The sequence below is a fragment of the Chrysochloris asiatica genome, unplaced genomic scaffold, assembly GCF_000296735.1.
Source record: "Chrysochloris asiatica unplaced genomic scaffold, ChrAsi1.0 scaffold00190, whole genome shotgun sequence".
In the NCBI taxonomy this organism is placed as follows: domain Eukaryota; kingdom Metazoa; phylum Chordata; class Mammalia; order Afrosoricida; family Chrysochloridae; genus Chrysochloris; species Chrysochloris asiatica.
The window spans coordinates 3611290-3624920 of NW_006408708.1; the positions used below are offsets into that span (position 1 = coordinate 3611290).

General features: G+C 39.7%; 1 protein-coding gene across 1 annotated transcript in view; it reads left to right on the forward strand.

Moving 5' to 3' along the window:
- Positions 1-13315, forward strand: part of MMAA (methylmalonic aciduria (cobalamin deficiency) cblA type) — a 19597-nt gene extending 6282 nt beyond the window's left edge. The window contains exons 3-7 of the mRNA XM_006872272.1: positions 5560-5730; positions 9221-9306; positions 11362-11511; positions 12729-13065; positions 13231-13315. Of these exons, the coding sequence (XP_006872334.1) occupies positions 5560-5730; positions 9221-9306; positions 11362-11511; positions 12729-13016 (695 nt within the window). The 3' untranslated portion in view covers positions 13017-13065; positions 13231-13315. The remainder of the gene's footprint in view (positions 1-5559; positions 5731-9220; positions 9307-11361; positions 11512-12728; positions 13066-13230) is intronic.
- Positions 13316-13631: the final 316 nt, after the last annotated feature.

Genomic DNA, 13631 nt, shown 5'->3' on the forward strand with positions numbered 1-13631 from the left:
GTAAAGATTTACACCCTCGGAAACCCTATACAGGGTCGCTATGGGTCGGAACTGACTCGATGGCACATAACAACAACAACAGTATGGTACTAAGGAGCTCTGGTGGTAGCGTAGTGGTTACGAATCAGGCTGTGAACCGCAAAGTCAGCAGTTCGAAACTACCAGCTGTCCCACGGGAGAAAGATGAGGATTTCTGCCCCTGTAAAGATTTATAGCCTCGGAAACCCTGTACAGGATCGCTATGAGTCGGAACCGACTCTACGGCACATAACCATCACCAGCATGGTGCTGTAATATAAGCACTAGACTGCTAATCAAAAGGTTAGTGGTTCAAACCCACCAGTTGCTCCTCAGAAACCATGTATAGATAGGGTTACTATGATTCAGAACTGACTTGATGGCACTTTATAACAAAACAATCATAAAAATGATTTTTTTAGTTTTGTCCCTGTGATACTTACAGTTGTGTCAACTTGATTGGGCCGGAATTCTCAGTGGTTTGTCAGTTGTTGTTGTTGTTGTTAAGTGCAATCGAGTAGGTTCTGACTCATAGCAACCCTGTATAGGGTTTCCGAGGAGCAGCTCGTGGGTTTGAACCACCAACCTTGCAGTTAGCAGTTTAGTCCTTATCCTGCAGCACCACACCAGGATTCCAAATAGAAAGAATAGGACGGAAAAAAAAAATACTTCAGCATCCTTCTCTTTGGTTTGTCAATTAAGATGTAGTAATTGGCCTTATTCACAACATAGAAGTGAGGATTTGCGGTACATAGGCTACTTACATCAGATCAGGACTGATCACATCCGAGCACATCTTGGGGGTGATTGCATTATACTAGATTTCGTCATCAGTAATCCTGGTGAGGCACTGTAGGATAAGCACTGGACTAGTAACCACAAGGTCAACAGTTCAAATCCACTAGCTGCTTCTCAGAAACTCCATACATGGTCTCTATGAGTCGGAACTGAGTCGATGACACTTAACACCAAAACCAAGGTCATTAGAGATGGAATCCCTGTGTTATGCAACTGATTAAGTTCTTGGCTACTAACTGGAAGGTTGGCAGTTAGAACCCACCTGTTAGGAAAAAGGCCTGACGACCAGCTTCTAAAAGGGCACAGCCATTGAAAACTCTATGGAACACAGTTCTGCTCTAAAGCACAGAGTCATTGTGAATCAAAACTGACTCAATGGCAACTCGTTTAGTTTTTTTGGTTTTAGGTGATTAGAGAGATGGACAATTCTTATTACCACCCAGAGGAATTCAGCTCAGAACATTCAAAGTTTTGGATTCGTTATAGTAAAAAGTTAACTATAAAATAGTCTCTACTCGCATAGTTCAATGTATTATTTCAGTTATTTACCATATAAGAAGTTTATTAAAGGCAAGTATTTGAACAAGTATTTGTACATAACCCTCACTTTAATATGAGAGAGAAGGCTCCCCAATCTCCCTAAACCTTCTAGAATCCTTACAATAGAAAAAGAAAATCAGTTGTGATGCTAATAAATAGCAGGAGTGATGTCATAAGGTAGTCTCTGATTAAAGTTGTATAGCTATATGGTTTTCAGCCTTTCTCAGAGAAAACAAAAAAGACCCCTTTCCCAGGTAAGAACTATGTAGACTTTGAAATAAAAATAAATGCATGGGGTGAAATAATAAATACATGGGGATAAATAGAGCACTATAAGTAAGTTTCTACCTTATTTCAATAGTACATACATTTGAAAACCAGTATTATATTAAAACTTAAGAAGAATTAGTTTTTGACCCATAAGCAATTGCCTTTGAGTTTACAGACCCCTTGCAATAGCTTTGAGAATTCCTGGGGATCTGCAATCAACAGTTTGGGATTCATTGGCAAAGACAATTATCTGGGACATAATGTTTCATATGTTAGGATCTGTAGGATAGTAATTTGGCAGGTTGTTGACTTAAACGTAGATGGTTTCATGCAGAAAATCAGTTTAGAAAAAGTAAAATAAATAAATTATAAATATATTTGGTAGTTATATGCTCTAGAATTAGAACCTGTGAGAAGACTGTAAACTGAAACCACAGGAGAACAGGGCTTATCTTTAATGGGCTTCAAAACTTTATGTTGGCAAGTTAGCTCTTGAGCAGAATGAAAATAAAAATTCAGGCTAGGACAGTATTGTGTCTTCAAATATATATGGCGTAAGAAAAGAAAAACGGGATACTCATGGGGTTGCCATAAGTCAAATTTGTCTCAACAGTAACTAACAACAACAAAAGAATATAACGTCACCTCCGTAGTTTCAGGGCTTTCCGTCTTGTATAATTTCCAAGTATTGATAATTTGCCAAAAGAGAGCTTTAAACCCTAAAACATAATCAGTTTTATTCCACTAGTGAGTGCCTAGTGTGAACACTGAAAAGCATTCAGAATGCAAGATATGTAAGACATAGTTTAAAAGCAAGGAATTGATGTCATGTTAAAGCAGAGTTTCTCACTCTCAGCACTCATGACATTTTGGGCCTAATGATTTCTTTGTTCCTTGGAGTTATCCTGTGCATTGTAAGATGATTAGCAGTATCCCTGGCCTCAACCCATTAGATGCCAATACTCTAACTCTCAATTGTGACAACTAAAGATTTGTTGTTGTTGTTGTTGTTAAGTGCCGTTGAGTCAGTTCCAACTCATAGCAACCCTGCACAGGCAAGGAGCAGCTGGCGAGTTTGAACCTCCAACCTTGTGGTGCAAACCAACCTTGCAGTCCAGCGCTTTATCCCACAACACCACACCAGGACTCCAAAGATGTTTTTAGACATTGCCAAATATCCTCTGGCGAGGGGGGCGGGTGCAAACTCACCCTCAGTTGAGAACCACTATGTTTTTCATGCATTCACTTAGCTCACATTGCATTCAAAGGAAGTTCCAAAATTTTGAGGTAGTAGCGTAGTGATTATGAATTGGACTGCTAACCTCAAGGTCGGAAGTTCGAAACTACCAGCTGTTCCATGGGAGAAAGATGAGGCTTTCTGCTCCTGTAAAGATTTGCAGCCTTGGAAACCCTGTGCAGGGTCACTATGAGTCGGAACCGACTCCATGGTACTTAACAACAACAAGGGCTGAGAGGAGTCTTTAATTGGCACAAAAGGTTAAGAGGCTGGTGTGGCACCATAGGATAAGCACTCAACCTTAAGGTCAGTTTGAACCCCAAGGATGGTAGTTCAAATTCACCAGCCACTCCTCAGAAACCCCATACAGGGTCATTATGAGTTGGAACCAACTCAACAGCACTTAACAACAGCAACCAACGGGTTGATGGTTAGAAACTACCCCGAAAGGCGTGGTTCAATTAAACAGATCAAAGCTATTGGAAACCCTAGGCAGCACAGTTCTTTCTACTCTGAAGTACATGAGGTTACTGTGAGTTTAAATTAACTTGATTGCAATTTAAGGGCTTAGAAGCAACAGACTAGTTGGAAGGGGCAACTTGAAGATGTATTTGCATAACACTTTATATAAAGTTGAAAAAACATCATTTCTACAAGTAAAGTTACAGTACAGTGAATTACTTCATATGGCTCTTCTTCCCGTAGTGTTTGAAACTACCACCAAATAAGATTTGTTTTCCTGATTTGGGGTAGGTAATAGAAACTGAGACAGTATACCTATAGATTATGTGATTCACTTGTGACTTATTTGTTAACAGAAAGACTTTGTGAAGGAGCTAGGAATTTGATCTTTGGAAAGTAGATAAGTTGCATGTGTTTTCGTTATGAACAGTTTTTGAGTGAAGTTCATATATATATATATATATATAGATATATATATAGTTTCATTTTAGTTTCTCAGTAGCTTATTATCTTTGTTCTGTAACTCAGAAAAGTGAAGTTTAGGAAGGTCAAATGACCTGTTCAAAATTGGAGAATGAGAAATGGTGGAACCAGGGTTCAGGTACTGGGCTTGCCACATGTTACACTGGCGGTGAGGAGGAAGCGATGAGTAGTCCAGTACAAGCTAGGTGAGGAAGTAGTAAATATAACCATGTTAAGATTACGGTAAAGAAACCACTCTGGATTGCTTTGGGACTGATGGAAGTCGGGTAGGGAAGGTGGGGCTGGGTTCTGAGGACCTTTGATGTGAGGCTGAAGGTTCTAGATTTGAACCTCTGCTCAGTGGGAAGCCACTACAGTGTTTGCCAAGAAGTTTAGAAGACAACTTTCTGGCTAACCAACAGCAAAAGAATCATATTTATGACCATTCCAAGGAAAGGTGACCCAACCAAATATGGAAACTATAGAACAATTATCATTAATATCATATGCAGGTAGAAGTTTGCTAAAGGCAATTCAAAAATGATTGCAGCTGTACATGGACAAGAACCTGCCAGGAATTCAAGCCAGGTTCAAGAGAGGATGTGGAGTGAGCGATATTATTGCTGACGTCACATGAATCTTGGCCGAAAACAGAACATATCAGTAAGATGTTTATCTGTGTTTTATTAACTATGCAAAGACAACTAACTGTGGGAAACATAACACATTATGGATAACGTTGGGAAGAGTGGGAATTTCAGTTAATTGTGTTCATATAGAACTTGTTCATAGATTGCACCTTCTGTGTAGTTTAAAATCAGTAAAGATGTATATCAGAGTTGTATCCTTTCATCATACTTATTCATTCTGTATGCTGAGAATCCGGACTGTATGAGCATCATGGCATCAGAATTGAAGGAAGACTCATTAACAACTCTCAGTATGCAGAGGATACAACTTTGCATGCTGAAAGTGAAGAGAACTTCAAACATTTACTGATGAAGCATAAAAACTACATTGAAACCCATGGAAAAAGAAGTCAAAAAATTAAAGTTGGCATTGGACAAGTAAGTTGCAAATGATGTCTTTAGAGAATTCAAAAGTAAAGATGTCACCTTGGGCACTAACATTCACCTGACCCAAGCTGTAGTATTTTCAGTCACTTTATATACTTGTGAAAGCTGGACATGAAAGTGAAGAAGAAAGACCAAAGAAGAATTTATGCATTTGAGTTAGGGTTTTTGGCAAAGAATACTGGATGTGCCACTGACTGTCAGGAAAACAAATCTGTGTTGAAAGAAGTTAAGCCAGAATGTTCCTTAGAAGTAAGGAGGCAAGATTCCATCTCGTGCATTTTGGACATGTTATCAGGAAGAACCAGTCCCTGGAGAAGGACATGCTTGGTAAAGTAGAGGGTCAGCAAAAAAGAGGAAGACACTCAATGATACAGTGACTGCAAGAATTGGCTCAAACGTGGCAAGGATTTTGAGGCTGGCACAAGCTGGGGCAGTGTTTTGTTCTGTTGTGCATAGGGTCACTATGAGTCAGCAGTAGCTTGAAGGCACTGAACCACAGCAGCAGTAATGACAGCATAATAAAAGATTAACCTGGCATTGTTGTTCACTGTGAGTCCGAGGGACACGGAGTATAAGCTAAATACAGTTTGAGACTTTGGGAGAAATGTCATAAAAGCACTTCCTCTAGGAACTGACAGACTGACAACTGGGCTTTATAACACTTATGTGATGATAAAATAGAACTATGTTTTTTAGGATCACTCTTAGGTGATAAAACCCGAATGACTGAGTTATCAAGAGATATGAATGCATATATCAGGCCATCTCCTACTAGAGGAACTTTAGGAGGTGTGACAAGGACTACAAATGAAGCTATTTTGCTGTGTGAAGGAGGGGGATATGACATCATTCTTATTGAAACTGTAGGTAAGTAAAATTTTCTATTTCATAAAAATAAAATATTAATGTTAAAGATGAATAACAACTTTTATTTGTTCATTCACATGATATTTATTAAAGTTGCAATTAAATATGTGATCCCAGATTCTTTAGGATATATGAGTATATAGGCTATAACTCAAAGAGTTTGCCCTTTGGATGGTAAAGATAAGCCATGTATCTGAATAACTGTTATAAAAGGTGGTATAAGTGACAGAGGAGAACTGTAAGCATTAGGATGACCTATATTGTTGTTGTTAAGTGCCGTCCAGTCGGTTCCAACTCATAGACCCTGTATAGGGTTTCTGAGGATTGGATGGTGAGTTTGAACTGCCGACCTTGCGATTCAAACCAGCTGTGCAGTCCAGTGCTTATCCTACAACGCCACACCAGGACACCTATAAAAACTGCATTCATACAGTGCCTATTTTGTGTAAGCACATTTCACATGTCAACAATATTTGCTGAGAAAGCTAATGTAGCTGGGTGACTCTTGAACACGGGGCTATGCTTTATTTCATATTTATACCTTAGCTATATGCAATGAAGATACCAAGATGAAACCTCAAGAGATAAACATTCTTGTGGAAAGACAAAATATTTTGTTATTTTGTGTAAATGTAATAACAGGCTAACCCAGATTTGGAGTCCTGGTGTGGCACTGTAGGATCAGCACTGGACTGCTAGCCTCAAGGTTATCAGTTCAAATCTACCAGCTGCTCCTCAGAAACTGTATGCCGGGTCTCTATGAGTCAGAACCCACTTGACAGCATGTAACAACAACAAACCCAGATTGAGGCATCAAGGAAGATTTTTTTGGAGCAGATGACAGCAGAGCTCCTTTTTGAAGACAGAAATGGATTTAACCAAGGTATGGGGTATTGGACATTTGCAGAGACACAGAGGAGTGAGAGAATGTGGCCCATTCAGAGAAGTCTGGTTTGCTTGGGACACTTAGACACATAGAGTGTGACAGCAGGAAGTGAAGAGAGATGGGGCTGCAGCAGAAAGCAAGGACCAGGTTGTCAAGGACCTCTCTTTCTGTGCCACAGAGTTTGGACTTTACCTTGAACTTGTATTTGTACATAGGGTCGCTGTGAGTCAGCACTGACTGGATAGCACCTAACAATAATGATAGGGAGCCCTGCAGGATTATAAGCAGCAGAAGTAACCCAACCAGGCATGCATTTTGGAAAGATCCCTTGCAGCAGCATGTAGAAATAATTAGAAGAACTAGAGTAGAGTATAGGCAGAGAGGTAGTGAGGAGACTATTGTTCGAATCCCAGAAAGAGACCTGAGTCAAGTGGGAATTTCCGGAAGATGAGCTGGGTTGAAAAACATTGAGGGTAAATTGGCAGAATTTTATCCATGATTGGGAAAAAAGAGCTCAGGAAAGAAGAGTAATGAAAGATAATAGAGAATTATGGGGGGAAAGGCAAATTGCAGAGGAGAAAAGAATGAGCTTAGTAGTGAACGTATGAAGTTGAGTTGTTTGTTGGGGTCCAAGTGACCGTGTATCCCAAAAGAGAAAACTGAGTGAGAAATATAGACTTAGAAGTTTTCATCATGGTTCATAGTTTCACAGTTCAAGGTATGAATTTGGTGAAATCAACAAGGGGAAATATGTAGCAAAAACAAGATAACCAAGACTGGGACTTTACAAATTCCTATATTTAAGAGTGGTGCCAAAGCAGGAGAATCAAGGTAGAAGCATATCATAAAAACCCAGTGTATCTCCTGGAAGTAGCATTTAGCAATTTGTCCCAGAGTCTTGAAACAGCAGTGGCTCATACAAGAAAGGGCTTTATTTTATCCTAGATAAAAGAAGCCTGGAGGAGGTGTGGTGGTTCTACGGTGTGCTCAGTGGTCCCAGGTGTTGTCTGTCTCTCTTTTACCATTCTTAGCACCTGATTTCTATCCTCAAGGTTGATCCTGGTTACAGAATGACTGATGAAGGTCTGTCATATTATGTTTCAGGTAGAATGAAGGAGGAAGAGGGATTAAAAAGCAGTGACAAGCTCCAAGAGGTACTCCTCCCAGCTGGATTAGTCCTCTTTAAAGAACTTTCCTGGAAGCCCCAGCAAATGATTTTTTGCTTTTATTCATTAATCATCTCGAGGGAGTCTGGTGAATGTGTTTATTCACCTGGTACATTGATACTCCTAATCACATTGTGATAAGGAAATAGGAAAGAATAGATAGAGAATAGGCAACTAGAAAGAAGTTTCTGCCACAGCAAGGATGGAGAGAGTTTCAAGAGGAATTTGTTGTATAGGCAGTTTTGGTAGCGCAGTCAGTGTGAAGGCCAGGTTTCTGTAGATTAGGATTAATGTGAAGTGGGGAAGTGGAGATAGTGAGTATGAATGATGTTTCCCCAAGAAACGTAGGTGTAATGACAAAGTGAGAAATACCGGGATAGTTCAAGAAGGACATCATACTTGGTAAAGTAGAGGGTCAGTGAAAAAGAGAATGACCCTCAAAAAGATGGGCTGACACAGTGGCTGTAGCAGTGGGCTCAAACACAGCAGTGCTAGGAGGGTGGTTCAGGACCAGGCAGTGTTTGTTCTGTTGTACACAGAGAACCAGCCCAATGGCACCTACAAACCACAGAAGAGGATGTGAAGTTTTGATTTATCTTGTTTGATTTTAAGATAAGCACAGTTTGTGTGGTGTTGCTGAGGGACAAGAGTCTGCAGACAAAGGGGAGGTTAAAGATAAAGAGTGAAAGCCCAAAGGAAGTAAAAAGGAAGATGAAGTTAATCTTCAGCCAGTATTTCTTACTCTTACACAATTAGACAGGGGGTGGTAAGGAGGTGTTTGTATTCATCTTCTCTGTAGAGCAAGAGAGGAAGAAGCTGGGATGTGACTGCCTGCCTCCTGTGGAATAGATGTCCTGTCAACATCAAGGAGGGGACGATTATGGCAGAGGGGAATGTCTTGGTTGCTGTAGAGAAGGAAACTACTAAAAGGGATTGACTTAATAGGCAGTGAGGAAGACAAAGTAGATGCCGGAGACCCTGACTCTAGCAGCATCATTCATACAGCTGAGCCATTTCTTTAGCGTACTTTCTGAGGAGACAACACAGATGGCTGTCTGATTAATGTTCATGGGTTAACAGGACTGTTTAAGGATGAGAAGGCGAAAAAACGTTGACAAGAACGGTTTAAGATTAGCTTCTCAGTGTTCAAGCTGCTCGCTGATGAAAGGAAGGCCAAGAAAGCTGTGAGAATAAAAGAGAATGGCAGTCTTAGATCCTCCATTTGGTCAAAGAATAGATCTCCTGGGAAAAGAGGAGAGAGCTAGGGAGGATAGCAGACTTGCTCCTATGGAAGCATTTAATGAATTCTTCAGAGGTGGCATGTGGTGACCAGGTAGAGTGATGACCAGGTGAGTGAGTGAAGTGGTGTGCCCATGCAGTTGAGAAACTCAAAATTACTGGGAGTATTTCAGTGAGTGGTTGTGATTTAAAATTTCAGGTGTGGGTCAGTCGGAGTTTGCTGTTGCTGACATGGTTGACATGTTTGTTTTACTACTACCACCAGCAGGAGGAGATGAATTGCAGGTAATTATTTTGTCATTTTATTTTTTCAAAAAAAAACAGTGTATATGCCTCTGAAAATTCCAATTTCCATTGTTTTAATAAATTAAGTTAATGAAAGTACAGGGAAAAAAACATCTGACTAAAATACCTGAGTCAAAGGCAGATTTTCCATATTTTACAAATATATATGATTTAGATTTTTCTGTATATTTTATTGTAGCATATCTTTCCACTTGTAACATGGAGAGGAATGCACGGATAGCTTCAACCAAGAGGCTGTTGTTGGATTGGTGTTTGTAGCTGCTGTAAGGTCAATTTTGACTCATGGCAACCCCGTGTGTGTCAGAGTAGAACTATGCTCCATAGGGTTTTCTATAGCCGATTTTTCTGAAGTTCCTCATCTCTTTCAAGGTGTCTTTGCATGAACTCAAACCTCCAATCTTTCATTTATCAACCAAGCGCCTTAACTGTTTGTACCCAGAGACTTCATTTGTAATATGGTGTTGGTTGTGTGTTGTGGAGTGGGTTCTGATTCACAGTGACCCTGTGTAGGATTTCCAAGGCTGTAAATCTTTACGGGAGCAGAAAGCCTCATCTTTCTCCCATAGAGCAGCTGGTAGTTTCAAACTGCTGACCTTAAGGTTAGCAGCCTGACTCATAACCACTGCACTATACTTAGTTCAAAAGTTTCTCGTAACATGTTACTTTGTTTTTAACTAGTATCTTACTATCATAGTTTATAAATAGAATTTTTTACTAAAATCCCTTTCATTTATATAATTCTAGTGGTTACGAATTGGGCTGCAAATCGCAAGGTCAGCAGTTCGAAACTACCAGCTGTTCCGTGGGAGAAAGATGAGGCTTTCTGCTCCCGTAAAGATTTACAGCCTCGGAAACCCTGTATAGGGTCGCTATGAGTCGGAACCGACTCCACGGCACATAACAACAACAACAAAACTAGTAATAGCAAATAATAAACAAACAAAAAAGCCCAAACTCACTGCCATTCAGTCAGTTCTGACTCACAGCAACCCATAGGGCAGAGAACTGCTGCATAGGGCTTCTGAGACTGTAAATGTTCACAGGAGCAGACAGCCTCATCTTTCTCCCAAGATGTGATTGGTAGGTATGAACAGTCAACCTTGTGGTTAGCAGCCCAACGCCTAGCCCACAGTACCAGCAAAAAACAAAACCAGACCACTGTGATCAAGTTGATTCTGGCTCAGAGTACCCCTATATACAGTTTCTGAGACTGTACTTCTTTATAGGAGTAAACAGCCTCATCTCGCTCCCTCAGAATAGTCGGGAGGTTTGAAACACCAACCTGGTATTTAGCATCCAGTGCTTATCCTGTAGCGCCGCCAGGGCTCCTTCATAGCAGCCAACAGACACTGTGATTTAGAAGTATTAACCATTAGAATTTATGATTAAAAGTTGTGTTTTAAAATATTTGAAAACAATGTTTCATCTCTGAAGAATCTGTATCTCCCAGATAAGATATGGACTTTGAATTTCATTCTTTATCTTTCATATTTTTATGCAGCATACTTTAATTTAAAAGATTGTGAACTTTTTAGCCATGTTATTCTCTTTTTCTCAATTTGGAAATTGCACAAAACATGAAATGTACATTGAAGGAAAGTTTCAAAGACTTTTTATCCAAGAAATGCAGATGTTAGTGGACTGTGTGTTTTCTTTTAAATGATGGATGGTTTTGCAGTCTGCAGTGTTAGCTCATGAGAAGCAGATCCATCCAGAGGCAATGTGAGCTGCTCCTAGCATTCCATCATATTATATCTTGGTATGTTTACTCTAATTCTGAATGTATTTCAGCATGTTAGTCTCTAGAAATGAAAGAGACATTACAGATAATCTTCATAATCCACAAAGCCAGTGTTTTTGAGAAAATTTTGTCAAGTAATTGTAGTCCCTGGTACCCAGGGCTTAAAAATACAGAGTAAAAGTTAGTTAATAAAGTAGATGACTTTGAAACTCTTAGCATTGACTGCTTGCCCCATTGTTATGCTGGTTATGATCAAATTAATTGTTTCTGATAACTCTACTTTTCCCCTTTAGGGTATCAAAAGAGGTATCATTGAGATGGCCGATCTCGTTGTTGTAACTAAGTCTGATGGAGACTTGATTGTACCAGCTCGAAGGATACAAGCAGAGTATGTGAGTGCCCTGAAATTACTCCGCAAACGTTCACAAGTCTGGAGACCAAAGGTTAGTTTCCATCCTACATATTTTTTTCACCCCAAGTGGGCTATGCACATTCTAAGAGAGGATGTAAATTCCAGACTCAATGTACAGTCAAGCTTTGCTTGAATGTCAAGAGTACAAGTTTTTAAATTTTTGACAAAGGGTGTGTAGTCATGATTTTAAATATAATCCTTCAGCCACTAGATATAAAAAATGAGATGTGAAGTGATACAGGGTGCTTCATGCTTGATTTGAGTCATTTGGAAATGGTACCAAATCCATTCTGAAAGGAATCATCCTTAAGATTATAGAACAGTAAGATTATGACGCGGCTACTGATGTGATTTTCTATACAGAGTTTGAATGAGAGAGGAAAGGTTTATGATATGGTACTTCCTTTCCACTATGCTTGTTGGGTACTTAAAAAAAAAAGAATAAGAAAAACCTGAATTAATCCTATAAGATTAATGTGAGCAATTTTATCTGCAGGATACAATGTTATTAAAGAATATTATTATTATTAAGTGCCATCGAGTCAATTTTGACTCTTAATTACCCAGTATGAGGTTTCTAAGGAATGACTGGTGGGTTTGAACCACCAACCTTGTAGTTGGCAATCTGGTGCTTATCTTACAACAAAAAACCAGGACTTGATTATTAAAGAATACACTCTAGTTATTACAATGAAAGTACTATCGACACATATTGCCTTTAGCCCCAGTTTTTCCCAATCACATGGTCTTTGTTGAGTTTGGAGCATCACGTACATGCAGATGTTGGATGCTCATGTCGAATAACTTGATGAGTCAAGAGGTCTTTACAGAGAGACTAGGACAGTTTTTTCATCGCGGCTTCATTTTCTGGCACACAAGACTCAGGGAAACTTACCTAGCCTTGCCTTCTCATCCTCAGAACATTCACCATTCCTCCACGATACCTCTGGTAGACCATATGAGCAATCCTATTTGGGTTCAATTAACTATCTGGACTAGAAATTACACCTTGCATTCTCTGATACCCTGATACTTTCTTTGTACATGCTTAGTATTAGTAATCTTAGGAAAGTTACCGCCATCTATATATCAGTCTGTTTATTTTGCCACAGCATGAAAGGCCTCATTTTTTGTCACTGGACTAATTCCAAAGACTGCAAAAATAAAATGGGCAAATATCAGAATTCCTCATCAAAATGTTTTCTCTCATTTTAAGTAAAATGGTGCTGGCTTTTCCCTTTTCAATAGGTAATCCGTATTTCTTCCAGAAGTGGAGAGGGAATCACTGAAATGTGGGATACAATGAAGGAATTCCAGGACCTGACGCTTACCAGTGGGGAGCTGACTGCCAAACGACAGAAACAGCAGAAAGTCTGGATGTGGAATCTCATCCAGGAAAGTGTGTTAGAACACTTCAGGACCCATCCCACAGTGCGGGAACAGATTCCACTTCTGGAAAGGAAGGTTCTCAGTGGGGCCGTGTCTCCAGGACTAGCAGCAGATTTGTTGTTAAAAGCTTTTAAAGACAGAGACTGACAAAATTATTCTGAACAATAAATTTATATATGTTTCACAAGTTATTTTAGTACTAATAATCACTCCTTGTTGTTTTATTGTTGGTAAGGACTGTCGAGTCGGTTCCAACTCACAGTGACCCTGTATAGGGATTCTTAAGAGCAGCCGGTGAGTTTGAACTGCCAACCTTGTGGTTCACAGTCCAGTGCTGATCTTACAGTCCATGGACTGCCAGAAGAACAAATCACTTATAATACTTAACATTTTTAGTAATTCTTTTGTGGTCCTCTTGACTTCTTGATTTTTGAACCATGAAAACCTGAACAAAGTTGGCAAAGCTTAGGCAGTCAGGCAGTATTTATAAGTTTGGGTCCCAGTGGTTAAGCACTTAGCTGCTGGCCGAAAGGTAGGTGGTTTGAACCCACCAGATGCTCTGTGGGAGAAAGGAGAGGCACTCTACTTTTGATAAGATTTACAACCTTGGAAGCCCTCTGGGCACTTCTACCCTATCGTACAGGGCCACTGTGAGTTGGAATCAATTTGATGTAAGGAACTTTGGTTTTTGGTTGGCTCTATGTGACTGATTTTTTTTTTTTTCCCTCTTATACCCAGGTGTGATGGTCTGTAGGATCATTT